The 27,937-nt window shown below is 41.4% G+C and overlaps 1 protein-coding gene across 4 annotated transcripts; it reads left to right on the top strand.

Annotated features, from left to right (window-relative positions):
- Positions 1-173: 173 nt before the first annotated feature.
- On the top strand, positions 174-27,716 carry LOC147146878 (dynein axonemal heavy chain 10-like). 4 transcript variants are annotated; one of them, XM_086031294.1, is made up of 76 exons: positions 174-450; positions 527-645; positions 2,055-2,265; positions 3,086-3,474; positions 3,595-3,785; positions 3,867-4,065; positions 4,166-4,360; positions 4,486-4,656; positions 4,817-4,993; positions 5,098-5,250; positions 5,334-5,503; positions 5,586-5,737; positions 5,828-5,992; positions 6,074-6,281; positions 6,418-6,574; positions 6,676-7,152; positions 7,226-7,384; positions 7,471-7,587; positions 7,705-7,807; positions 7,875-8,053; positions 8,149-8,360; positions 8,830-8,986; positions 9,075-9,308; positions 9,388-9,510; positions 9,588-9,821; positions 9,942-10,165; positions 10,238-10,507; positions 10,599-10,782; positions 10,852-10,986; positions 11,097-11,249; positions 11,359-11,547; positions 11,638-11,784; positions 12,027-12,218; positions 12,351-12,469; positions 12,684-12,842; positions 12,961-13,096; positions 13,175-13,297; positions 13,380-13,511; positions 13,600-13,816; positions 14,038-14,157; positions 14,522-14,667; positions 14,741-14,893; positions 14,970-15,230; positions 15,313-15,485; positions 15,591-15,684; positions 15,813-15,980; positions 16,054-16,242; positions 17,675-17,846; positions 17,937-18,140; positions 18,236-18,316; positions 18,691-18,888; positions 18,960-19,121; positions 19,225-19,399; positions 19,530-19,711; positions 19,839-19,975; positions 20,043-20,260; positions 20,351-20,572; positions 20,663-20,810; positions 20,948-21,227; positions 21,314-21,543; positions 21,638-21,911; positions 21,981-22,085; positions 22,493-22,647; positions 22,731-22,885; positions 22,983-23,163; positions 23,987-24,187; positions 24,304-24,513; positions 24,584-24,679; positions 24,771-24,942; positions 25,030-25,161; positions 25,250-25,461; positions 25,539-25,706; positions 25,779-25,959; positions 26,527-26,672; positions 26,763-26,870; positions 27,440-27,716. In XM_086031294.1, exons 3-76 carry the CDS (start codon positions 2,070-2,072, stop codon positions 27,488-27,490), a joined length of 13,158 nt encoding a protein of 4,385 aa, XP_085887420.1. In that variant the 5' UTR covers positions 174-450; positions 527-645; positions 2,055-2,069; the 3' UTR covers positions 27,491-27,716. The 4 variants fall into 4 exon arrangements, with proteins under 4 accessions (XP_085887420.1, XP_085887418.1, XP_085887419.1 ...); XM_086031292.1 differs by having other exon boundaries at positions 174-454; XM_086031293.1 differs by having other exon boundaries at positions 174-454; positions 26,763-27,716.
- The last annotated feature ends 221 nt before the right edge of the window (positions 27,717-27,937 follow it).

The following is a 27,937-nucleotide window of genomic DNA, read 5'->3' as shown; positions in this document are numbered from 1 at the left end:
CTTCTAATGTCACGTTTGTTCTCAAGTAGCCTATTTTTTTTTCTTCATTTTATTTTTACTCGATCTTTAAATTGTGTTAAAATACGCTTAATTGGAATAAATGAAAGGTCAGACGTAGCCCTTTTTGCGTCACTTCTCACGTACGTCATCTTACGTCAGTGTTCCACGCAATGTTAGCATACATATTTTGGTTGTGTGTTGACGTCTACCCAAAGAATTCACTTTGCTTATTTTAAGTTAATTTTCAAATGTTTTGTTTTTACATGTCAGTGTTTCCGCAAAGGTAAATCATCCACGATTAAATCGTTATAAAATTTAAGCGGAATCTCGGAGGCTGAGTACATCACACGCGGGAGCTTTTTGAAAATGGAAGAGGACCAACAAGAAGACACAAATTCGGAACCTAAGGAGGATCCAGACGAGTCGGGCTCCCAACTCCTCTCAGATGAAGTAGGTGCGTTCCATTTCATCATCTATGCAAACGATAAAGATCGATATTTCTTAACTTTGAGACCACTGTGTTTAGAACTTAACGATGAGTCTTCACCTGAAGCGGATGAGGAGGAATACTTGTCGCCAAGTCCCGTGGAGATTGTCAGGAGTAACGAATACATCCTGAAGTTACTGCAGAAAAAACTTGTTCATGTAGGTAAACATTCACAGCCAATAAAAGGACAGGAACTGCACCCTCCCTCAATCCACAATTCCATTTTGTTTAATGCTAACAAAGGCCACATTCTCAACAGGTGTTTGATCATGAATCGCCTAATAAATTGTCCTAGTTAAATAGAATTGGACTTTAAAGAGTCCTCTTTATCATGCTGTTCACATTTTCACATCATGAAACCAAATGGATGACACCTAACAATTTATTTAACAGAAACTAGTCATTTTGAGCCTCCAAACAGGATGTTTTCAGAGTGAAGTGGCGACTGAGCTGAAGAGTATCGCTAGAGTCATCAGCAGGTTGCAAAACGAGAGTTACAGAAATATGGAAGTGGACATTCTTGGAAAAGTATTGGTCGATTCATGGATCAAAAGCCAATTATGAATTTTTCTGTTGTTAAGAAGTTGTACAAATTACTTAAACATTGAACAGATGTATATGTGCAAGTTTAGAGCACGTCAATTAAGTTCAAGGTTATAGTGCATTTTATGTATTTACCCGAATATACCCAATTTTATGTAATGTATGTATGTACGATAAATCTATGAACAAACTGGAGTACCGCCGAGAGAAAAGATAAACGACCATGGGGAGAACATGCAAACTCCACACAGAGATGTTCCAACATAGATTCAAACCCACCTCTCCTGTCTCTGAGGTCAACCACTAATTCAGTGTTCTGCCTCATGCTATAATGTTCATTTGATTCAATAAAACAACACATTTGAACTAAAGCTAAGCTGAAGCTATCTGACTAAAGCTTCACATGGAGCATTTTAAGGGCAACATCAGACACTGTGTAACATGCCATAGCTGTTGCACAACCTTAACCTTAACCTCCATAACCTTATGCAGTGAACCCACCTCCACTATTTGTCTTTTAACGCATTTTTTTCACCTTTCAGGTGGCTGTATTTCTTTTTTATTACTGTAGTTTCCACAAATAAGAAATATACTAACCAAATTTGAAAGAGGCAAGAATTTTGCCTATCGTTATCCTACAGCCTTAAATCGCAAAACAAATGTTGAATTTTATTTTTGCTGGCTATAGAATCGGTCCCTAATGCAGTATAGAACTCCACCAAGACCATACCATCTTAATTTTGATTAAAAAAAAAAAAGAAAAATATAAACGAATCCTGGATCTTCACTTTTATCTGGAGCCACATTAAAGGTTAAAGGATTCTTCCTTACCTCATGCCAAGGAAATCACTGTCCAGGTTTAGGCTGAGCTTATTTAGCCACTCACAAAATGTAATGAGTTAATTACCAGTTATTTAAGTTTTGCATTATTCCGCTAACATGACCAAACCCATGAAGCGCTGGCGCAGGAAATAAACCTACCAAGACAATACACAAATTAGGTTACCGTTGTATCTCTTTTTAGATCTATATTCCATTGATGACTGCCCATCAGATGAAGAAAACTAAAGTAGACTCTCATGCTGAAGAAGTTTCTCCTCATGAAGAGTCGAAAGGTGGTAAGGAGTCTCCAACCAAGCCAAGTGATCAAGCACCCATTCGCAATGAGTTACTTAACAGCACACACAAGTTCTTGGGAGTGGTCAACATAACCATTCAACAGCTTCAAGCTCAAGGTTTGTTAATTGCATGTATTGTACCAATCACTCCTTATATCTGTTTCTTGGTTGAATGTTTTGTGTGCATCCTGATTTGTTTTCATACACTTACCGTGGGAAAAATGACAAGCTTCTTGGTACTCTGTTTAGATGTCATCTCCTCTTGCCAGAGGTTCCATCAACGGTTTGAGGAGGGAAAATGTTTAGCGAAATGAAATGTCCTCATTTCATGGATGTAAATTGTATGCCGTGGCTGTATAGCCAATTAACCAGGGCTAAATGGTGGCAAAATGCCCCTAAAATTTGAGACAGCGCGGCTACAATCATCTACTCATGCAAGTGCAACTAGTAAATTTGAAAATTGAATGTATTTTCTAAATAATTGCTATTCTTGAAAATGTTCACTTTTTACCAAACTTCTGCTCCAAACTTCAGCCCATTTATCGGTAATATAGTGAAAATGAGTGGGATGAATATTTACTTTGCAAGTCAATTTACAGTGTGCACAAATAAATGTTCTATTTGTGTCCCTAAAATTTCAGGTTGGCAGCCACTGAGCTCCGAGTAAATAGGTTATCCTGGATCCCTGCGAATCCTCGTTCACAATCTTAATTCGTAACAGGACTCTGTTCGCTAATGGAAGCACATTTCTTCCATTAAACTTAATGGACGTAGAATTTAGGGATGTTCGGTACCATTTGTTTTCAGACCGATTCCGTCCCCGGGACGGAATGCTTAGCTCTGTTGATTTCCTTGTTGAGGGTATACAACCGTAGCGCGTCTGACCACGGACTGAATTTGTACTCCTTTGATTAAACAAATAACCATGTGATTACAGATGAGATTGCACTTCACATCCCTGAGCTAGACCTGGAGCCAGATGTTAATAAATTGATGTTAGATTCAGAGCTGGTAGAGGAGCTGGAGCAGTGTGTGACAAACTGGCAAACTCAGCTTAACATTGTTATTGAAGAGCAAGACCGCAAGAAGCCAGAGTCACCTCGTCCGATGGCAGAAATCATTTTTTGGCAGGAGCGTTCCTCCATCCTGAGTGCTCTGACAGCAAAGCTTAATCAACCTCTGGTAAAGAAGATTTTGCTGGTATTGACCAAAGCACAATCAGATGTGATTCCTCCGATGGAGGCTACAGTGGCTAAACTTGTTAAATACAGTTTGGAGGCAGATGAAAATGTAGGCTTCCTTAAAACACTGGAAAGGCATTTCAAGGTGAGCAATTTTTATTTGACACAAATTTGGTGAAATGTCAGCAGTTTGTAAAGTCGACAGTTGAACGTTTGATTACTTAACAATTGTTCCACCATCCAAACCAAATGTTTTCCATTTTAGAATCTGGCTACAGGAGCAAACTTTAGTGTGATTATAGAGACCATCCCACCTCTGATGAACAGCCTACAAGTTGTGTGGTTAATCTCCTGCCACTATAACAGGAATGACCGCATGGTCCCTTTGATGGAGCGCATTGTTTGGCAACTCTCTGAGCGTGTGGCTCAAGTCATTGATATCCAAGTGCTGTTCAAGTATGTGGTTTTTCAATTAAACTTAAAACGTGGGTGTTGCCAGTTCGCTGTCACGCGAGACTGATTTTGTGTCTTATATAGAGATGAGAGAGAGGTAGCCAAAGCCAAGGTGGATGATGCCAAGCAAGTTCTGGAATTGTGGAAGTCCTCTTACTTTGAAGTGCGCGCTGAAATTAAACAAGGAGGCACTGGTAAACGTTGGGAGTTTGACAGGAGAAAGCTTTTCGAGAAAACTGATTACATGGCTGCCATCTGCCAGGACTTGTCGAATGTTTTGCACGTCAGTGTTTTTACTCATTCACACATTATCACCTGCTGCATGGGGACTCAACACATAAAAGAAGCTTGATTTTGATGTCGATTTGTTTTGTTTTCTGCAGAATTTGGAAGAGTTCTACAACATCTTCTGCCCAGAGTTAAAAAGTGTGACCTGGGACCCAAAACGTTTTGGTGAACTGCAGGTCAAAGTGGACAACCTTGTTTTGCCTTTTGAGGAAGCCACTTTTGACCCTTTCAGTAGTTGTAAGATTAGCAGCTGGAAAATCATTATGCAAAACTTCAACAGTACAGTTTATGTAAGTTGCAGGATGCATTTTGACTTGATTTCACAAACGAATTAAGGAATCAGAAAGAGTCTACATTGAAATCAAAGAGCATTGTCAGCGTACCTTTTGATGTTCTTTTCCTTGCGTTTGATTAGACCATTGAGAGAGAGGTGATTGCCTTCATTGACCAGTCCTTCAAGACACTGCGCTCATCAACTGCTGCCTTTGAAATGCTTGTGAAATACAAAGATATTCGCTCTAGACCAGCCATCAATAATCATTTGATGAAAAAGACGAATGATGTTTTGGCTCAGTATTGCAAAGAGGTTTGTCTACGATCACTATCAAGCGTCACTTGAAAAGTAGGGCATGTATTTAGTAACACTGCTGAAGACCTGCTGAAGGCATTTATATGATCTCAACCAGTGTCAAAATTATCATTTTTTGTTCTCTATAGTAAGTGAATGTCACTGGTCTTTGGTACAGGTGGACAGCATAAATGAAATATTTGAGGAAAAGAGGGATAAACCACAAATTAATAAGAATGAGCCTCCCATGGCAGGAGGTGTCAGGTGGACACATTCCCTTTTTCAGCGTATAAAAGGTGGCATGCTTCCTCTACTGAAAATGCCAGATTTATTGGAAAGTGACATGGGCGTATTGGTGAGTGACTGTACTTTTTTGCAACTGTATTGGCACATGTGCAAGAATTACCCGAAGGCCTGTGTGACATGTTAACTGTTTTTACTTTTGTGAATTTCACCAAGGCAAAGAACAAATACTTGGAAATGGCAAAAAAAATAAGCGAGTATGGAGTTAAGAAGTATAAGACCTGGATATCTGACACCGAACGCAACTTGCCATTGTTATTGAGAAAGCCTGTCTTGATCATAATTTCGAAGGAAAGCCAACGAGAGCTGGTATGTATTGTCCTGATTAAAATTTTCTCACAAAAACAGGGCAAATTCTACTGAGTTTTTATTATTTTTCTCCAAATTTGAAGGGCGTCCCAGCCAAACCTGACATCAAGGGACAGAAGGATAGGCGGTACCATGTTAACTTTCCACCAGAGATCATGACAATAATTGCAGAGACAAAAAACTTGATTTCAATGTCCTTCTCCATGCCTGAGGTAGCTCGAAACGTGACACTACAGGAATCCAACTTCATAAGGTAGTCTAATTTGTCACCAAGGACAAGAACACCCCACAAAAACACAAATCACTTTAACCTGTGCATTTCACATTGGGTTTAGGTACAATGATGAACTACGCAGGCTTGTCAATCGCTACAACTCTACAATTGATAGTCTGAGTGATTCAAAGATCACCATGTTGTCTCAAAACATAAAAAGGGTAGAAACTGTGTTATTTCCGGGATGCAAAAGACTGAACTGGAATTCCTTGGGTATGCTTCTCAAATGTTGATATGATTTATTTCTTTCATCCATGTGATTTCTGGATGGGATAAGACTAGTGCTTCTTTGTTTACATTTAGCAATTGCTGATTTCATCAACAATGGCAACCCGGAGCTCTCAAAGTTCGAGACAGTTGTCAGTCAAATCCAGAACAACGAGCTCGATATTGAATCCAAGTTGCAATTCATTATGATGGCAGATCTCCTGAAATGTCCAGCACCAGATAAGACAGACATTTTGCCAAGTATGTTTCATAAAAAGTACACTTTTTAAACAAATGTTCTCAGTCGTAGGGATTTCAGTTCTACCCTTTTTTTATTTTTAGGTGTCAGGGAATTTTATGAATGTATGGATCGAGAACGGATCAAGACAGTGAATTTGTTGAGAAGCAAATACGCTGACATTGGACCTGTCATCTCTAAGGTGGAACACTTGATCATGGAAACAAACACTGGCAGGTGCATCAGTATGTCAAGTTATTATGCGTACTGGGAACGCAAGGTGCACGAATCTCTTATTAACATGGTGGTGAGGTAATATCCGCTGAGCTGTAACAAATAGAACAATTATTTAACCTGTTACATTCCTGTTTCAATTGTTAAATTGGAACAAGAGTATGACGGGTGCCTGATTCTTTGTAACAAACATTCTGTTGATTGTTGTTGTTAGGAACATCAAGGCTTTCAATGTTGTGCTGATGGGGAGCACGCCTCTCTTCCGTGTTGATGCCATCCTTTCTCCCCCCAAAATTTTGTTGCAGCCCAAGACAAATGAGATCTCCCGGACACTTATACAGTGTATCAAAGAGTGTGTCGAGAGCACCAAAGTAGGACTATTATTTGCTCTTTTGTGAGGCCTTGCATATTTTAGGCTAAAAAAAGGGCACTTGTCTGTGTGACCTGATCCACAACCATGTTTGCGTTCCAGGAATTTGTGCGTTGGATGAATGGAACCTGCATTGAGTGTCCACCTCAGCATGTAGATGGTGATGACTTTGTGACGTCTAACTTCTTTGAGGAAGTGTGTCATCAACCTCAAATTAATGAAAGTGCCTTTGCTACATCCCAGAACATTCAACAGTTGATGCTTTCTGTAGACCAGTACCTTCACCACTGGAAACAGTACCAGCCTCTATGGGAAAAGGACAATGCCACAGTTTGCGAAAAGTTTGCCGAGAAAAACCCATCATGTGCTATGTATGATCAGAGGCTGCAGTTTTATGCTCAAATAAATCAGAGGGTGGTACTGGAGTCTCTTTTTAAGAATATACACATTATTCAACTAAACCTGGAACCACTTGCCCGCACTGTGCAGGAGACTGCAGAGACCTGGATCACTTCACTGGGGAGTTTGCTCAACAAGTCAGCTAAAGAAGAGCTCTTCAACTTGAAAGAAGAACTCATGGTAATGTGTGTGTATATTTGACCTACTTGCTATTATAGGTAAAGTGCTTACATTAATGTTGTGTGTTCAACAGCAACTCTCCGAGAAACTTAAACAGAGTCCTGATACTTTCGAAAACTTGAAGAATGTCCTCGGAACAATCTCAGACATTCGAGACATGTCTTTAAATGTGAAACTGAGCATCACAGATATTCAGGAAAGATACAGAACACTAGCTATGTACAAAGTGGAGGTAATGTCATTCAGGGCTTTGTACATTTTACATTTCATCAATATTTTTCAAAGTTTGCATTTACTGAGTTTGACCCCTATGTGTAGGTAGTACAGGAGGAAAAGGAACTCATGGAAAATATTAACCAGATATGGAGTGACCTGTTTGCAGAATCCAAACGAGTGGATCGGAGTTTAACAAATGTCAAGATGTCATTTAAAGAGGTTAGAACCTACTGCAATTACATATTTTCATCTCAACCACTACCAACATTTTTTATTTGATTTGATTTTCTTACAATTTTTTTGAACAATTCTGTTTTCACTCTGCTCCACACAAAGACTACAAAGGGGATGACTGAAGAGTTTCAGCAGAATTTGTCCATCTTTGTTTCAAGCTTTAATGTGGATGGTCCTGGAGCTGTTGGCGAAGATTTAGATCAAGGTAACAATAATTATTTTGGGTATTCTTCAAGGACATTTTATAGTCACTCTTTTTTTTTTCCTTACAGGCCTATCAAAAATGGAATGCTATGAAGCCGAGCTCCAAAAGGCAGTGGAGGGACGGCAGGACCTAGCTAACGCTGAGAAGCTGTTGGACCTTCCCATCACTGTGTATCCAGAGATTGTCAGCATCCAAAAAGACATGAATGGCTTCAGGCTGATTTATGAGATCTATCAGGAGCAAAAGGTTAGGTTTAATGGCTTTCTTTTTCAAAACTTTGATAACACTCAAAATTCAGGCACACCTCATACTACACTGTTGATCCTGATTTTGTTTCACAGGCTGCAAAGAACAAATGGTCTCAGACCTTATGGGCAGACTTAAATATCCACTTGCTCCAGGAGGGTACTGAAGGATTTATCAAAGATTTGAAAAAGTTGCCCAAAGATGTACGGTCACTACCTGTGGCCTGCATCCTAGAGGGCAGAATGAAGGAATTCAGAGATTCGCTTCCTCTTCTGTTGGACCTTAAGAATGAAGCCCTGAGAGAAAGGTGAGTGTGCAAGTGTCCCCAAGTTTTGACGGAGGTTATTATAACAGCTATACACCTTTTATTTTAACACTTTTCTTTTTCATTTATACTGATTATAATCCCTGAAGGTCAAATTCATCGTTGGCCATTTTGTCACTTCTGTTGACAGAAGTGACAAAATGGCCGTCCCCTGAGATGGCTAAAAAGGGAATTAACTCTTATTCTACAACGCAATATTTATCAGAATGCCTTGTTTTGACTAGTGGGCTTGCATAGAACATATTCCTGAAAAAAATATGTTTGGGTTGATATTCTTTTAAGACTGTTAAAGAGGTCTTAAAGTACTTACCAACACGTCTCAGGTGCACGACTCTTTGCTCACTCCACCCAGTGAAGAACAAAACTCAAAAGGAATTAGGACACCTGACATTAAATGCAAACAATCAGAGGCGAACAAAAAACACACAAATGAAAATATTTCTTTGAATAGACATTGGAAGGACTTGATGGATCGAACCGGTACAAGTTTTGAGATGAACCCTACCACCTTCACACTAGAGAACATGTTTGCCATGGAGCTTCATAAATATGCCGAAGTCATAGGTGACATTGTTACTTCAGCTTCGAAAGAGCTTGGTATTGAAAAGGTAAGCCCTTCTCTCTATAGGGGATTGAAATTGTAGTGAGAATAAAATGGATGACTATCTATAAATAATATTGGTATTTGTATTGCAGGGTGTGAAAGAGGTGGTAGAAACTTGGGGGAACATGCAGTTCATTATACAAGGCTACAGTAAAGGTGGACATCAACAGTGTGCTGTCTTGGGTGCAGTGGATGAGATCCTGTTGATTGTAGACAATGATGCCATGAATTTGCAGAGCATGGCTGGGAGTCGTTTTGTTGGACCGTTTCTAAACACCATACAACAATGGGAGAAAGACTTGTCTCTGATCAGTGAGACTATAGAGGTCAGACAGTGAGGCTCAATCCCCCCCCCTCCAAATTATGAGCTGAATTTCTACAATTAATCAAGCATATTTGACACAGGTTTGGTTGCTGGTACAACGTAAATGGATGTATTTGGAGAGCATATTCATTGGAGGAGATATTTCCTCACAGCTACCAGAGGAAGCCAAGAAATTTGACATCATTGACAAAAAGTTTAAAGAAGTGAGTGTTGTGTTATCCAAACATTAATACGGTTAATGACTGAACTTTAAATGATGTACAATTCATTTTCTGTGTAGATAATGAATGATGCACAAGGCAACCCAAACATTAAGCGTTGTTGCGTGATTCCTAACCGGCTAATGGACCTGCAGACCCTCAGTGAGAACCTAGAGAGGTGCCAGAAAAGTCTCAACGACTACCTAGATTCTAAGCGGGATGCATTCCCACGCTTCTTCTTCATCTCTGACGATGAACTGCTCAGCATTTTGGGGAGTAGTCACCATGACTGTGTGCAGGAACATATGATAAAGGTAAGAGTGTAAAGATCTTCTCATTCAAAGCGTTGCTCAACCTACTCGGCTGTTCTTTGTCAAGGTATGTGAAATAAGATGCTGTAAACATGCTTCACACTATCGCCTTTGTTCCCCAAGATGTATGATAACATCGCATCTCTGCGTTTTGATACGGAGAGCAGTGGGGAGACATCAGCAGGAGCTATGGTGTCTGCTGAGGGTGAGGTGATGGATTTTCAAAAGCCCGTCCAAGTCAAAGGAAGGGTGGAGGAATGGATGACAGGAGTCTTGCATGAGATGAGGAGAACTAATCGACTCATCACGAAGGAAGCAATCTTTCGCTACTGTGAAGACAGAGGCAGGTGTGTGTAGATTGTGGGCATGCTTATCTCTGTGAGTAAAACCTTTCCCACCACGAGTCCCTTGTCTCTCAGGGTGGACTGGATGTTGCTGTTCCAGGGCATGGTGGTACTGGCGACAAATCAAGTGTGGTGGACCTGGGAGGTGGAAGATGTTTTTAGCAACTTGAAAAGGGGAGATAAATATGCTCTTAAGAACTATGCGACGAAAATGCACCAGCAGATCGATGAGTTGGTAACACGTTCAACACAGCCTATGAAGAAAAATGACAGACGGAAGATCAACACCGTCCTTATCATAGATGTCCATGCAAGAGACATTGTAGACAACTTTGTCTTGAACAGGTACAACTCTTTTAAGGCCTCGCTACTATTAACTATTGCAACCTTTTTCAGACAAACAAGACAAATTTGAGTCTCATGATCCTTCTTGCAGTATAACAGACGCTAAGGAGTTTGAGTGGGAAAGTCAATTAAGATTCTACTGGGTCCAGGAAGAAGACAATCTTGTTGTGCGTCAGTGCAGTGCAACTTTTAGTTACGGCTACGAATACATGGGGTTGAATGGCCGGTTGGTTATAACGCCTCTGACAGACCGAATCTACCTCACGATCACACAGGTTTGTGAACATTTACAACAATTTAAACAAGCAGATAGTAGTTGATGTGGGTATGTATTTGTGGTGAAGGCTCTCTCCATGTTTCTGGGTGGAGCACCTGCTGGACCAGCTGGTACTGGAAAGACAGAGTCCACCAAAGATCTGGCCAAAGCTTTGGGCCTGCTCTGTGTGGTTACCAACTGTGGTGAAGGCATGGACTACATGGTAGCTAATCTAGCAATCGGTAGCGCCAATTGTTTTGTCTTCATAAATGTAATTGCACCCACTTACATATTTTGTGTGTGTTTTCTTGAATCCTTATCTTCCGAGTGCAGGCTGTGGGGAAGATCCTTTCTGGCTTGGCCCAATGTGGAGCTTGGGGCTGCTTTGACGAATTCAACCGTATTGATGCCTCAGTCCTTTCAGTTATTTCTTCCCAAATCCAGACCATCCGCAATGCTCTTATTCTATACCTTAAAATATTTAATGTAAGGCTTTCAAATGCTATATCATCATGCATAGCTATTTTGTTTCCACAGGATTGTTGCCTTGTTGATGAACTCTAGCTAACCAACACCATGTCATTTTGGAAATCAGTTTGAAGGTCATGAGATTACCCTGGATAGCCGAATTGGGATCTTCATCACCATGAACCCAGGCTACGCAGGGCGCACAGAGCTCCCTGAATCAGTCAAAGCTCTCTTCAGGCCTGTCGTGGTGATTGTGCCTGACTTGCAACAAATTTGTGAGATCATGCTCTTTTCTGAGGGATTCCTAATGGCCAAGGTGGGAAATCAACTCACATTTGTGTCTCACTATTATTACACATTTGCTTTTCAAGAGCTGAAGACTCCTCATCGCTTTTGTTTCGTTCAGGTCCTTGCAAAGAAGATGACTGTGCTCTACAAGCTGGCTCGAGAGCAGCTGTCCAAGCAGTCTCATTATGACTTTGGCCTGCGAGCTTTGAAATCTGTCCTCGTGATGGCAGGAGAACTCAAGAGAGGCTCACCAGACATCACCGAGGTGCAATAATCAAGTATCATCAATTCATTATTATTTAAAAACCAAGCAAATTATGTTTGAAGGATTTGTGTTTTGGATAGCAACTTCCTCCAGAAGATTCTATGAAATAATTGTGTTCTGTTTTTGATTCATGTATCATCAGCATTTTTTTGCATTGGTCACAGTTTTTTTTGCAAACAAAAGATGAGCATCAACAACTATGTAACAACAGCTTTTTAAGAGGTTCCCTGTTTTATCTGTAGGATGTGGTATTGATGCGAGCCCTGAGGGATATGAACCTTCCAAAGTTTATATTTGAGGATGTGCCTCTGTTCCTTGGGCTGATCTCAGACCTGTTTCCGGGGCTGGAATGCCCTCGTGTTCGCTATCCCAACTTCAATGATGCTGTAGAAGACAACCTGCAAGACAACAAATATATCTTGCTGCCTATCCAGGTCAATGTTATTCATAGTGTCTAATTTAGTTCCTGGGTTTCCACTGTGTGCAACTGAAATGGAAATAAATAATGAATTTAAGTTTGAATCTTCTGAAACCATGTCCACACGTAATGGTTTCTGTGGTTTCAGGTGGATAAAGTGGTGCAAATGTATGAAACAATGATGACACGACACACAACTATGATAGTGGGCCCAACAGGTGGAGGAAAATCGGTTGTAATCAGCACTTTATGTCAAGCTCAAACCAAGTCAGTGTTATTTGTGATACTTAAAACTAGGGCTGAACTATTAATTGCATTTGCAATATCGCGATTTGAATCCGCATATCTTATTGGTCGAGGTACTGTTGCAAGCTCTGCAGTCGCCCTCCGATTCTGCTAGAGTGGTTCAGCCCTACTTGAAACTTCTGTCAGGTTCCTTTGTCGCATATATGTGTTACAGACATCAATATCTCACCATCAGATTGGGATTTCACACCAAATTATATCCTTTGAACCCCAAAGCTGTGAGTGTCATCGAACTGTATGGTATTCTGGATCCTGACACTCGAGACTGGACTGATGGGGTCTTATCCAACATCTTCCGTGACATCAACAAGCCTACTGACAAACAAGAGAGGAGGTAAGACCGAAACATTTAATAGACAATTGGTAATACAGCACATCACAACATATCACTTCACTGATACTACTTTAAGTGTTGAAAAAAAAATGATGAACATGAACATGTGAACTCACAGGTACATCCTTTTTGATGGGGATGTGGATGCTCTTTGGGTTGAGAACATGAATTCGGTAATGGATGACAACAAGCTCCTTACTCTGGCTAATGGAGAACGAATTCGTTTACAAGGTCACTGTGCCCTGCTGTTTGAGGTCTGTATGAATTATCGATGTCATGCATACATATGCTCAATTTGTTAATAACATTCCATTTTTTTTTTATGATTTCAGGTTGGAGATCTGCAGTATGCTTCACCTGCTACCGTCTCCCGCTGTGGAATGGTTTTTGTGGACCCCAAAAATCTGCGTTACACCCCATACTGGCATAAATGGTTGACAAACAGACCCGCCAAAGTAGAGCATCCTCACTGTGTTGGAAATGTAGCATTCACACTTTTTGTCTGATCTTTTTAATTTTTAATTTTGTATTTTTTAGGAACAAGAAGAACTCGAAAAACTTTTTGAAAAATACGTGCACACCTTGATTGACATGATTGTGGAGGGTATTGTTGATGGTAAACAAGGGCAGAAACTGAAAACTGTTGTCCCGCAGACTGATCTAAATATGGTAGGATGTGTATGATGTTCTCCCGAAACATATCATCCGTGATCCAGATAGCCGACAGCGATTCAGATTGTGTTGGTGATATGTTCAGGTATCCCAGCTCTGCATGACCCTTGATGCCTTACTTGAGACTGAGAACCAAAGTGCTCAAGTGTTGGAATGTTACTTCCTGGAAGCTCTGTACTGCTCTCTTGGGGCAACATTGGTGGATGATGGAAGAGAGAAATTTGATGATTTAATCAAAAAGATTTGTGAATTAACCACTGTGTGTGATGAAAAAAAACTGGCTGGACCTGGTGAGATCCCAGGTAAAAAACAAAGTTCGATTGGATGCTGATGCTTTCATATTTGTTATTTATATGAATGTTCACTAAGGAATACGGGCTTCTAAAAGTATCACCCTTTCATGAGGTAGTGCTATGCCTTCGTTATTACATATAATTAAAGCACCGTTGTGTGTGGAACAAGTTTTTTTTTTTATAGTATATTAGTTGGTTCAAGTGCATTTTAATAGATGTCGTTCATACAGGGCACCAGCCAACACTATATGATTTCCATTTTGATGAGACGAAGCAAAAGTGGGTTCCTTGGACTTCCTTGGTTACCAAATACATCCACAACTCTGAAATGAAGTTTGTTGATATTTTGGGTAAGGATTTACTGTGAGCTAATGTATATAGACTTTTGCTCATTTCCACCAAACAAGACAGTTAGTACCAGTTCTGTTCCTTCTCACTCTGCCCATTTCTTTCATTCCAGTTTTTCAAGTCAAAATTCTTTGTCAATCAATCCACATTCAGCAGATTTTTTTTAAGATGGCTATTTAGTATTAGTACATCCACTACTGGAACCGGTACTCCAAAGACAAGGTCCTAAAAATGAGATGTTATGAGTCAGATATTCTAGAAAGCTTTAAAATGGAAATAAAACGCTAAACTTACTGCTTTTGAAATTGCGTTTGTTGACCAAGTGTGTTTCTCCTTGTTTATCCTTGTTTCTCACTTTTGCCTCAGTCCCAACTGTGGAAACTACGAGAACCAGCTGGATATTGGAACAAATGGTGAAGATAAAGAGGTCCGTGCTTTTGGTTGGAGACTCTGGAACCTCCAAAACCGCGACCATTAGTAACTTTCTGAAACACCTAAGTGGAGATTCAAGCGTGAGTTAACTATTCTGGCAGGATTGACTTCATTCATTGATGTAGCTGCTATTGATGTTTTGTTTGCCACCAGATTACATTGACCATCAACCTTTCGTCCAGGACAACATCAATGGACCTCCAGAGGAATCTGGAGGCCAATGTAGAGAAAAGGACCAAAGAGATATACGGTCCTCCAATGGGCAAGAGACTTTTGGTCTATATAGATGACATGAATATGCCAAAGGTATTTACAATCTACTTTGACCACAGCATTTCATGCCAGTATCTGTTATTTGGCCATATTCTTTCTGCCTATGCAGGTAGATAGCTATGGCACACAACAGCCAATTGCACTGCTGAAGCTTTTATTGGACAGAGGAGGCATCTATGACCGAGGGAAGGAGCTCACCTACAAAACCCTCAAGGACCTTGGCTTCATTGCTGCCATGGGGAAGGCAGGAGGTGGGAGGAACGAGGTGGACACCCGCTTCGTTTCACTCTTCAGTGTCTTCAGTATCCCTTTCCCTGCTGTGGAGTCTCTCCACCTGATCTATGCCTCCATTATCAAAGGCCACACCAAAGTGAGTAGCATCTTTTCATGACAGCCATGCTGATCTCAATGTGCCTCATGTCATGTCCAATTAATTTGATGGAATATTTTAGAACTTTGAGGATGCAGTGCAGAAGGTTTGTGATAAAGTAACAGTCTGCACACTGGAACTGTACAACAGCCTTGTCAAAGACCTGCCACCTACCCCAGCAAAATTTCACTACATCTTTAACCTGCGAGACTTATCGAGGGTATATAATGGACTGACACTCACTGAGCCTGAAAGGTCTGTTAAATGAATTCTCTTGACAGCTCTTGTGTCGCGTTGTGGTGTTGTACATTGTGTTATGTGCGTACTTATGTTTACTTTCCCGTATTTGCACTATAACAGATTTTCAACAGTCAATGTATTTGTACGGGTTTGGCGAAATGAGTGTCTGAGGATTTTCCACGATAGACTCATTGATGAAAAAGACAAAAACCTGGTAAATTTGAACAATAATCATTCCTTTTATTCATCACAATACTGTGAACTGTATGTATGACCGACTTCAGGAAATCTAAATTTAAAAAGTAACATTTATACTCATATCATTATACCTTTTGCCAACAGGTTCAGGGCCTTATAAAGAACTTAGTTGAGGAGCATTTTAAGGCAAACATAGACGATGTTATGAAGGACCCAATTCTTTTCGGAGACTACAAGACAGCCCTGAGTGAGACAGAACCAAGAGTATATGAAGACTTGCTGGATTATGAAAATTCTCAAGCTCTGTTTCAGGTATGATGATTGCGTAACTTTGAAACTGTATAAAGTTGAAAAGACTTTGAACAACCATCTTTGCATTCTGCAGGAAATTCTAGAGGAATACAATGATAGAATGTCAAGGATGAATCTGGTACTGTTTGATGACGCCCTGGAACATCTGACTCGTGTCCACCGAATCATCCGCATCGATCGAGGTCATGCTCTGCTTGTGGGTGTGGGAGGCTCAGGCAAGCAGTCCATCACCAAGCTTGCTGCCTTCACTGCTGACTGTGAGGTTGTAAAACTTTTTCATTTGATTTAAATACAAATCTCCTGACATCTATCTTTTGAATGGTGGTCAGAGTAAAAAAATAATAGCTATTAGAATCTATTTGCAGTGACACCTTTTCTGGGCTGACCATGAGTCAGAAAGGACGCTGACACGTGCGGTGGATGTCTTTTTCGTTACTTCATAAATATGACAACAGCTTGCATTGAGCCCTCTCGTCATAGAAATAAATTCATTGAACACATCATTATCATTATCATTATTATATTAATTAAACCCCCTCTTAGCTGTCGGGGTGGTTTGGGTCACATTGGAGTGCCCACTTCACAGGCCAACTTTAAATCATCCTTAAGTGTAGGTCTGATTGCAGTTCCTTCTAAACGTACTTTGCGCACTTTAAACTTATGCATGGACTCCAGTGAGTCTATTTCTTCTTCCGTAAGACTGTTGTGCGCACCTCTACTGCTCTGACTTTAAAGGGAATGAGTAGAGCCTCTTTTATTGGCCAGGAAGTAAGTTGGCTGTGTTCACTCACAATGGCACAAACACTCCTTTCAACCTGCACCCATCTACAAAATACATCATTTTACGAACGAGTTCCGTTCCTACACTGGCGATGGAACATGAATTTCAGCGTATGTCAAATTTCACCGTCAAAGTCGAAATGTACGTCAAAAATACTTTGTATAAAAAACAAAAATACATTAAAATGAAAACATAAGATGATGTACTTAGCATTACCGCTGAGAAGTGGATGGAGAGGGACGAGAGGAGGGCAAAAAAGGCAAAGACACTGCGGGCGCGCACGGACACGATCGAGACACGAGACAGTGCTTGTATGCGGAAGTGCGGTGATTGGTGCTCAACCACTGCAAATTCCGAAACAGAGGTAAACAAGGTCGGAAACAGCACAAAAGCACACTTTTGGAGCGAGCAGGAAACCGGCTGCTTCATTCATGTGGTGAGTGACATGAATATCAAGTGTTTTATTGACGGTTGGAAATAACACGCGGAAATGACGTTCATTTGAGTCATGACGCCGTGGGTCGCCATACACATTGGGTTGTTCAAATGCCGTCGCAACTCTGTCCCCTCATTCATGTAAACGGGATATTCAGAATGTTTCAGAAATCGGAATTTTGATTTCAACCCTAATATTGACTGCATGTAACCGTACGTAGTCCCTATGGTTCTGGGGACAAAATGAAGGAGGAGGCAGGGGCGTCGTAAAATCGAAACGTCGTAGGCCGCGTACGTCGTAATACGAGGACTGCCTGTACCAAAAGAAAGAAAACTCCAAGACTGCACTTCACACTAGACTCGTTCTGGGTCTTTGCCTATTGTGGTGGTTATCTCCAATTGTTAACCAATATCCAATGTACGGATAGGTCTTTCAAGTTCTAATAACAGGCTTTTTTTGTCATTGATCTTTGCTCAGGTGTTTGAGATAACACTCAGCAGAGGATATTCCGAGTCAACATTTCGTGACGACTTGAAAACCTTATATTTGAAACTTGGCATTGAAAATAAGAAAACCGTGTTTCTCTTCACTGATGCTCATGTTGCCGAGGAAGGTTTTTTGGAACTCATCAACAACATGCTTACGTCAGGTTGGATATACTGTAACTTTTCATATTGCGGTTCATCCTAGATTTATTTCTTTCATGAAAGAGGTGACCTGCTTTCCTGTCGTCTGATAGGTATCGTTCCTGCATTGTTTCCTGATGATGAGAAAGAAGCGGTTCTCAACCAGCTTCGTGAAGAGGCCCTCAAAATGGGATCAGGTCCTACTAAAGACAGTGTGTGGCAGTATTTTGTCAGTAAAAGTGCCAGCAACCTACACATTGTTTTAGGCATGTCTCCTGTGGGAGATACCCTGAGAACACGCTGCAGAAACTTTCCAGGTAAAATGGGGGGGAAGAAAATCAAATTTATATTTTTCTCAATATACTGTGAGAGTGTTCATAAGAATTTGTCACCTGTTCTGATTCTTTTACAGGACTGATGAACAACACAGTAATAGATTGGTTCTTGCCATGGCCTCCGCAGGCGTTACTTGCTGTCGCCGAGTCTTTCCTTGGTTGGTATTGCACACATTTATATCACTGCTCTTATGACAATACGTTTTATAGAGCCATGCTGTTTGGTTTCTTTCTATCCAGACACAATCAATCGAATCAGTTACCAGTTACAGGCCCCCAAAATTACACCCCAACAGATGTGTTAGAAAATCACGAGTTTCCTTTCAGATTTAATATGTCTATAGCAATCTAATTTTACAAAAATGAGGACACAACAATGCACATTTCCCAAATCTTGATTTGAGTTTAGAAAAAATCACGAGGTGAGTCTAATGATCAAAATTTGGAAACATATTCATTAATTTATAGAAGGATTGATTTAAAAATAGTCAAAGAAAGTGAACTCATTTATGTGCTTATGTCAATTGCACAGGTGAAAGTGAAATGATTCCTAAGGAACACGCTCCGGCTGTTATCGAGCATGTCTGTATGGTCCATAAATCTGTTGGAGACTATAGCATTCTGTTCCTGCAAAAACTTCGACGTTCTAACTATGTCACTCCAAAGAACTACTTGGACTTCATTAGCACATATTCCAGCCTCCTTCGGGAAAAAGACCAGTATATTCTTGGTAAGAAGATGGAAAATAATGGAATAATTTAAGTTTACAGTGGAAAGATGACAATAAATTATGTGTTCCAGCGCAGTGTAAACATCTTGAAGGAGGGTTGGATAAGCTGAAGGAAGCCAGTGTGCAACTGGATGAGCTGAACATCAAACTGGCAGAGCAAAAGGTGGTCCTTGCTGAAAAGTCTGCAGCCTGTGAGACCATGTTGGTAGAGATTGCCTCGAACACTGCAGTGGGTTAGTGAAAACCTGCAAAAGTAGTTTTGTTATGGCTGGAAAAACGGCATTTTACTGTACGTTTAGCCTCTTAAATTCAAGTGGTAAATGCAATCTCTTCTAGCTGAGGAGAAAAAGACACTGGCCGAAGACAAAGCCAAAGAGATTGAGGAGCAAAACAAAGTGATTGCTGTTGAAAAGTTAGAAGCGGAAACCTCCCTGGCTGAAGCTCTGCCAGCATTAGAAGCAGCTCGCATTGCCTTACAAGACCTTGATAAATCTGATGTCACTGAAATCCGGTAAAGTCTGTCTTTCTGACTTACAGGATGACTTGTCCAATCTAAACTTTTCAACACTCATTTTAAGGCAGAATGTTGAGTGGTGTTTCTATCCTGCCATCTACTTACTTTCTGTTGCTCCTTCATTTAGATCGTTTGCAAAGCCGCCCAAACAGGTACAGGTAGTGTGTGAGTGTATTTTGGTGCTGTGTAAGAAAAAAGAAATTAGCTGGCAAGCTGCTAAGGCGATGATGTCAGATCCTGGCTTTCTGCGTTCACTGATGGAAATGGACTGTGATGCTATCGGTGCCAACCAGGTCAAGACCGTCAGAGGTATTTCAACTTCCTGATCAATTAGGGTGCGATAATGAATAAAAATACTCATGCATGTGATGGTAAAATTTGCATTGCTAATCATGCTGTCTACTGCAATGATTTCCTTGAGCGTTTTGCTTCATAGGTTTCCTGAAGAACCTTGGGACCAGCCTCGAGGAAATGCAAGCCATCAGCAAAGCGGGCTCAGGAATGTTCAAATTTGTGGAGGCTGTCGTTGGTTACTGTGAAGTTGCCAGGGAGATAAAGCCCAAAAGGGACAAAGTAATGTAAAACTAATAAAGACAATTATGTTTACAGAATGAACACTAATGTGACTCGTATTTTGCAGGTGGCACGTCTCGAAAGAAATTTCTTTCAGAGTAAGAAGGAGCTGGAGCTCATTCAAAGTGAGCTCACTAATATCCAGAGAGAGCTGAAGGCTCTTGGCGACAAATATCAAACTGCTATTGCGGAGAAACAGAAACTACAGCAGGAGGCTGAGCTTATGGAGAGAAGACTAATAGCTGCTGACAAACTTATCTCAGGTTTGAGCTCTGAGAATGTGAGGTGAGGTCGCCATGAGAACTCTCAACAGCACTCCATAAGAGATGCAAATGTGTTTTTTATTCTTTTTTCTTTTGCGGTTCCTGTTTTCAGGTGGACACACGATTTAGAGGAGTTGAAGCAGCGGCGTGTGCGTCTCCTCGGAGACTGTCTACTCTCAGCTGCCTTCCTGAGCTACGAGGGAGCCTTCAGCTGGGACTTCAGGAACGAGATGGTGTACCAAACATGGGTTGACGACGTCAAGGAGAGAAGCATTCCCTTGAGTCAGCCTTTTAAAGTGGACAACTTACTAACGGATGAGGTGGAAATCAGCAGGTGGGAAAGCACTGACCTTGTTCGGAATGAACTAGCTGGTTTTGTCTTTGTTTTGGCTGGACGTCCCACTGACCACGTGGGAATTTACAGGTGGGGGTCAGAGGGCTTGCCCCCAGACGAACTGTCAGTGCAGAATGGAATCCTCACAACAAGAGGCAGCCGTTTCCCCATGTGTATCGACCCTCAGCAGCAAGCCCTCAACTGGATTAAGAAGAAGGAGGCCAGCAATAACCTCAAGGTACAAAATGTCCCATTATCTCTCCCTCTCACATGAAATGCAGTGTTGCCCTTCAAAATTCAGACCGGCTATGTTCCACATTGTTCTAGAAACAGAGAAAGAGGAAACAATTCAATTCCGCCTCCTTTTATCCCCAGATCTCATCCTTCAATGATCCGGACTTCCTGAAACATCTGGAGATGGCCATTAAATATGGGTTCCCGTTCCTTTTCCAAGATGTGGATGAGTACATCGACCCTGTGATCGACAATGTCCTGGAGAAGAATTTGAAAGGAGCAGAGGGCAGGCAGGTTCTCATGCTAGGTGACAAAGAGGTGGACTATGATCCCAACTTCCGACTTTACCTCAACACTAAACTGGGAAACCCCAAATTTTCTCCATCTGTGTTTGGCAAAGCCATGGTTATCAATTATACTGGTAAGAGCATTTGCTTTGACAACCACGGGTTTCTTGTGCATTCTGTCCTGGGCTCAAACTTGTTTCGTCCATCACGTTACATCTAGTGACCCTTAAGGGGCTGGAGGACCAGTTGCTCAGTGTTATAATGGGCTTTGAGAAGAAGGAGCTGGAAGAGCAGCGCGAGTTTTTGATCCAAGAGACGAGCGACAATAAGAAGCTGCTGAAGAACCTTGGCGACACCCTGCTAAGGGAGCTGGCCACGTCCACGGGCAACATGTTGGATAACACAGAGCTGGTCTACACCTTGGAGGAAACAAAGTCAAAATCCAGTGAGGTCAGTACGCCGGACGGTCAGAGTGGGTGGAGAAACACGTTGTCAATCTTCAAGGTGGTCATCATGTTTGACGCTCCGATGATGTGATCATCAGGTGTTTGAGAAACTTAAGTTGGCTGTGACAACGTCGGTGGACATTGATGTGCTCCGAAACGGGTACCGACCAGCTGCCAAGCGCGGTGCTATTTTATTCTTTGCGCTGACAGAAATGGCTCTGGTGAACAGCATGTACCAGTATTCTCTCGCCTCTTATCTGGAAGTGTTTGACTTTTCCCTACGTAAGTCTCCACCAAATGCAGCTCTGCCAAAAAGACTGAAAAACATCAGGAACAGCTTGACCTACAATGTGTATAATTATGGCTGCACTGGTAAGGCGCATCTATTTTACATACACTTTTTTTCACAGTATAACCAGGGATGCATGTGTTTATTCACAGGTCTGTTTGAGAAACACAAACTTCTCTACTCATTCAACATGACCATCAAGATTGAACAGGCAGAAGATCGAGTACCCCAGGAGGAACTGGAGTTTTTCATCAAAGGTGATGTATAGCAGCGTTTCTGAGCCTTTACAGTATTGAGCCAAGGCACATATATTCCACATCGGAAAAAAATCCCACGGCACACCACTCAGCAAAACGATTTGTAAGAGGTAGCTTTTCAGGGTCATTATGTACCTTCTCTCATTGAGTGGAAGAACATTTTATTGTTTTGCCTGTTATTATATGTGGTTGGCATAAATAAATGAACAAAACTGTTTGTTTATTCGAAAATACATATTTTTTTGTCAAAATAACTGTCCCGCGGCACACGTGATGATCACACAAATGAGCCACGGCACACTGGTTGAGAATCACTGATGTACAGTGCACAATAAAACCATTTTAAGGTTACAGTACATCACAGTGAGCAGTAGCACTCACAGCAGATTGTCTTTCACTTATGCTAGGTAATCTGTCCCTGGAAAAGAGCTCACGCCAAAAGACTTGTAACTGGCTTCCTGATTCTGGCTGGGAAGATGTAGTGAAGCTATCTGAGCTTTTTCCAGGGCAGTTTGACTCTTTGCCTGATGATGTTTGTAGACATTCAGCAGAGTGGCAATCAGTAAGTCGTGGCAACTTATATTTGACATAAATCTTGAGACAGATTTTATGTCATTGACTCATTGTCCTTGTGTTTTTTGACAGTGGTATGACCTCGATGCACCGGAACAGGCTCCGCTGCCAATGAAATATGATGACAAGCTGACAGACTTTCAGAAGCTGCTCCTGCTGCGCTGTTTCCGTGTTGACAGAGTCTACAGAGCCATCACTGACTATGTCACTGTCACCATGGGCGAGAGGTGTTTCATTTATCCAACCAATTCAATATGTGTATTTAATTGCAGACATATTAGCAACATGCTTACAGATTTTTTTTTTTCATATCTTTCGTCACAGATATGTTCAACCTCCTGTGATCAGTTTTGATGTTATTTATGAGCAGAGCACTCAGTTCTCCCCCATCGTTTTCATCCTGAGCCCTGGTTCTGACCCTGGCGCCGACCTTATGAAACTCGCTGACAGGACTGGCTTTGGGAGCAAGTTCAAGTTCCTTGCAATGGGCCAAGGGCAGGAGAAGGTGCCATGGTTTTATTTTCTATTCCTTGCAATGGGCCAAGGGCAGGAGAAGGTGCCATGGTTTTATTTTCTATACTTCAAGTAACTCTGATAGGATCAAAATTCAGTAGAGGAAGGGTCAATTACTTTATGAATAAAAGACCACTTGGGAGTTATGTGCTCTATGTTTTTAGGGGGAAATTGCTGAGGGGCGAATGACAATCTGCCAAGTACAAGGTTCATGGTTGGACCTCTTGTAACTCCCCAAACCTTCCTTTACAGCTAGAGGAAGACATTTTATCCAAAGGTTGTCCTGATGCTATGCATTCATTGTGAATTATCTCTGTACAAGACAGGCTGGGCCCAAAAGCATGGTACAGATGTAAGGATACGTCTCAGAAAATCTGTAAATAGCAGAAGAAAGTATAAAGTGGCGTACATATCTGACAAGTGCTACACACTAGAGGCGATGTAAATAAAAGTAGGAGAAGAGAAAAAATAAACTGGCATTAGTCACTAAGAAAATTGCTGCAAGGAACAAGACAGAGCAAAGAAACTATCCTCAAAATAAAATAAGATCAATAAAAGAGCAGACCATAAACTCCAAAAAACAACTACCGGGTACATGAACCCGAGTCATGAGATGAAAGAGACAACCATGATACTCATTTAAACTGTTCAGGGATTGTCATCGTCTTTAAATGAGTGCCATAAAAATGAGTTGCTTGTGTCACCAAAGACTGATGAAGAACTTGTACCTTAGTTACAGTTATTGGGTGTCAGCAACCGATGTGACCTCTATTTAAACTTTAAAAGTAATGTTCTTTTTTTCCCCCCTTCTCAAGGTTGCATTGCACCTTTTGGAACTAGCAGCGGCTCGTGGTCAGTGGTTGATGCTACAGAACTGCCACCTGCTGGTGAAATGGCTGAAAGATTTGGAGAAGTGCATAGAGAGGGTCACCAAACCTCACCCCAACTTTCGCCTTTGGTTGACCACCAACCCTATTGATGACTTTCCCATTGGCATTCTTCAAAAGTCTCTTAAGGTGGAATGAGCGGCTCTCTTTACTTTTGGTGATAGGAGTGCATCCGAAACATAAACTGGACAAACATCTTTCACGGTTGCACTTGAGTAATGCGTGTATGTTGCGACGCACTGCAGGTTGTCACTGAGGCTCCAAATGGTCTCAAGCTCAACATGAGAGCCACCTACTCTAAAATCACCCATGAGACTATGACTGGATGCCCGCACTTTGCCTTCCGAAGCCTAGTCTATGTGCTGGCTTTCTTCCATGCCGTGGTGCAAGAGAGGCGCAAGTATGGCAAAATTGGATGGAATGTCCCCTATGACTTTAGCGAGTCAGACTTCTTGGTAAGTGCTACTAAGAACTCTTTGGACCGATCTGGACTGGGTTGAGGTACCTCTCAACTGTGCTCAACAGGTGTGTTTGGAGATCTTGAACACCTACCTGACCAAAGCTCACAACCAGAAAGAGAGCAACATTCCCTGGGGGAGTATTAAGTATCTTGTTGGCGAGGTTAGGCAAAGCTTAAATACATCATACTGTATTTTATTTGATATTTTTTTTAAACAATTGTGCTGTTAATTCAAATGCACACATTTCGCAGGTGATGTATGGTGGACGAGTCATTGATAGTTTTGACCGCAGGATCCTGAATGTCTACATGGATGAGTACTTTGGAGACTTCATCTTTTATGACTTTTGCCGGTTTCACTTCTTCAAGAACACAGATGTAGACTACAAGGTTCCGGCAAATGGACCCAAGACCGTATATATTGGTCAGATATTATTTGCGTTGTTCTAGATGACTTCACTTTTAATAGTTCAGCAGTCAACATTCATGACTTGTCGCTGGCTGCTTGCAGACGAGATTGAGTCCCTGCCATTGGCAAACACCCCCGAGGTGATGGGTCTTCATTCCAATGCAGAGATAGGATACTACACGCAAGCAGCTAAAGAAATGTGGTTGCATCTCATCGACCTGCAACCACAGACAGGTTATGATGTAGCTGTTGTCTTCTTCCATTTGCCTCGATTGTTGCGTGTGGCGCTTTGCCACTTCACAACCACTCTCCTCTGCTTCAGGTGAGTCTGGTGGAAGCATCAGCAGGGATGAGTACATCACTCAGGTGGCCCAAGACATTCAGAACAAGCTGCCCGCATTGTTTGACCTGGATGTTATCCGCAAGCAATTTGGCACGGAGATCTCGCCTACATCAGTGGTGCTCCTTCAAGAACTGGAGCGTTTCAACAAGCTAGTGGTCCGCATGAAGCGGTCACTGGCTGAGCTGCAGAGGGTGAGACGGAGGGTCACGCTACTGTTGTGTCTTTCATTGACTTACTTTGGTTTTGGTTGTCTGGTGTGTGTGTGTAGGCCTTGGCTGGTGAAGTGGGCATGAGCAGTGAGCTGGATGAAGTCGCCCGGGCCCTTTTTAATGGTCAGATCCCTGCTATTTGGAAGATGTTGGCACCTGACACACTCAAGTCCCTGGGCAACTGGATGATACATTTCAAGAGGCGATTTGAGCAGTATAAATCATGGGTGAGGAATGTCCTGCATGACATAACTGTCTGTTTGTGTTACAGATTTATTTACAATTTTGTCAATCAAAAGGTGGATACAGCAGAGCCAAAGGTCATGTGGTTATCAGGGCTCCACATCCCAGAATCCTACCTGACTGCCCTAGTTCAAGCTGCATGCAGAACAAATGGTTGGCCTCTGGATCTTTCCACACTTTACACTGAGGTGACCCGTTACCGTGAAGATGAAGAAGTCAATGACAGACCTTCGCAGGGTAATGGACAAACTTTCAGATCTGTGTCCCAGTCATCTTAGTAATTAACACTTGTCTCACTTGTTTTGGATCTTAAAGACAGTTTCTCACTGAGGGTTTGCACGAATAGTGAATGCTATTTTTTGTCAGTGTTCGTTCAAGGTTGCAAAGATGTTCGCAAACAGTTCTGAAGCTGAGTCATTAACTCATATTCCACAAATGCGATATTAACTCATTCACTGCCATTGACATATTTATTTGTCTTTTCACAGAGCCATTCAATCCCAGGTTTATATTTATTTCAATTTTTTTCAAATGTTAGGTTAAAAGAGGGTCTGAAAATATCTGGCAGTGAATGAGTAAATCAGATTGCCTTGTTTCAACTAGTGGGCCTGCATGGAACGTATTCTTGAAAAAATGTTTAGGTTGACTTCATCTTCAAAATAAATTAAAGGTGAAGAATGTTAAAGTGGCCCTTATGTCCTTTGATTCTTCTGCATTGGAAGAAAAGGTTTAGACACCCTTGAACAAGAGTGTCACTCACATGTGTAACTCCACATGCTGGTTCATATGAGGAATTTCTTGCAGGCTGTTTTGTGTCTGGTTTGTACCTGGAGGGAGCAGACTGGGACATGGATGTTGGCTGCCTGGTGAAGAGTAAACCAAAAGTTCTGGAGGTTCAGCTGCCCATTCTCAGAGTCATTCCCATTGAGACCCGTCGCCTCAGGTTACAGGTGTGGACCACAATTCATGTTGTGTTTCAAGTTTTTTATTGTTTATCACCAGCAGTTTTTGGCAATGTTTGCATGTGTCATGCTCCACAGAAAACACTGCGGACTCCGGTCTACACTACATCGTTACGAAGGAATGCCATGGGTGTGGGTTTGGTTTTTGAGGCTGACCTGTTCACCACGGAGCACCTCTCACACTGGGTACTTCAGGGTGTCTGTTTATCCCTCAATACCGACTAAAGACAGCCTTCGGTGCTTAGTGACACAAAGCCAAGGATAAATGATGAAAGCTTTTATGAGCTTTTCAGTTAACTGCATCAGAACGTGTTCAATTCATATTCCATTTCATCCTTTGCTCACTAGATGGCAGCACATCACTCAGATGGAGTGGATGATAGACTCCAGTAACAACTCTTCCTATATCCACTCTATACTGTATGGTTTTAGGTATCACTTAACCAAACTTTCGTTTATGTTGCTTTCAATTGCAATTTTCAATAATAACGATCGGAACATGGAATCTAGTTGGAAAGCAGTTGTCATTGGCACCACACTTATTTATTTTAATCAGTTTAAAAAAATCGATATACATATACAACCAAATAATTAGTTTGCTTCTGATATTAAGTATGCAAATATGTTTTTTCTTTGTTCCCATTCTGACATTATGTGGACAAATCAAGATTCTTTTAGGATTTGAACATTGTGCATACCCAAACGTCTATCCTAAAAAAAAAAGGAAAGTAATATTTTGTCTTTTGAATCCACAGTTCCTACGTGAAGGCATAGCTTTCATCCCTGCACACCTACAGAAACAATAGATATTGTGTTTGCACAGTAGGAAATTAAGAAAGCAGGAGAACAACTCCTCAAGACAGATACGGAAAAAAAATATCCCAAAGGAATCGACCCCATCTCCTTCCACAGAGGCCGAAATTATTTTCAGCTGCTTGTGACTGGAGGGATTTATGTAACTCTAAACTGTTCCACTTACTGCTTGCAAGGATTGGCTTCATAACATAACAAATGTGCAATAAAAATAAAAAAATATTTACAAAAATATCCCGACCCCTATCATCCATCAGCCTAACCAACTTCCTTTTTGTTGTGTGTGAGAGCAGGTGTGCTCGCTGCCCCTCCCCGACCTCCCCAAACTAAGTGACTCTTAGTGTCTACTTAAAAGCACCAATCATTTATCTCTATCAATAACCAGATTGTACAAATCAGGAATAATAAGTGCCTCATCAGCACGTAAGACTGTTTTGTGA

This window comes from Filicampus tigris, chromosome 5 (genome assembly GCF_054856515.1).
Source record: "Filicampus tigris isolate MCC_2025a chromosome 5, RoL_Ftig_1.0, whole genome shotgun sequence".
NCBI classification, from domain to species: Eukaryota; Metazoa; Chordata; class Actinopteri; order Syngnathiformes; family Syngnathidae; genus Filicampus; species Filicampus tigris.
This window is presented reverse-complemented; position numbering and strand designations above follow the sequence as displayed.

What these genes read in the sequence shown, in the direction of transcription:
- LOC147146878 (XM_086031292.1), top strand. Translation starts at nt 367, where the DNA reads ATGGAAGAGGACCAACAAGAAGACACAAATTCGGAACCTAAGGAGGAT. An exon ending in GTATAATTATGGCTGCACTG is followed by an intron (nt 21,912 to 21,980) that starts GTAAGGCGCATC and finishes GTTTATTCACAG; the next exon opens with GTCTGTTTGAGAAACACAAA. An exon ending in TTGAGCAGTATAAATCATGG is followed by an intron (nt 25,707 to 25,778) that starts GTGAGGAATGTC and finishes GTCAATCAAAAG; the next exon opens with GTGGATACAGCAGAGCCAAA.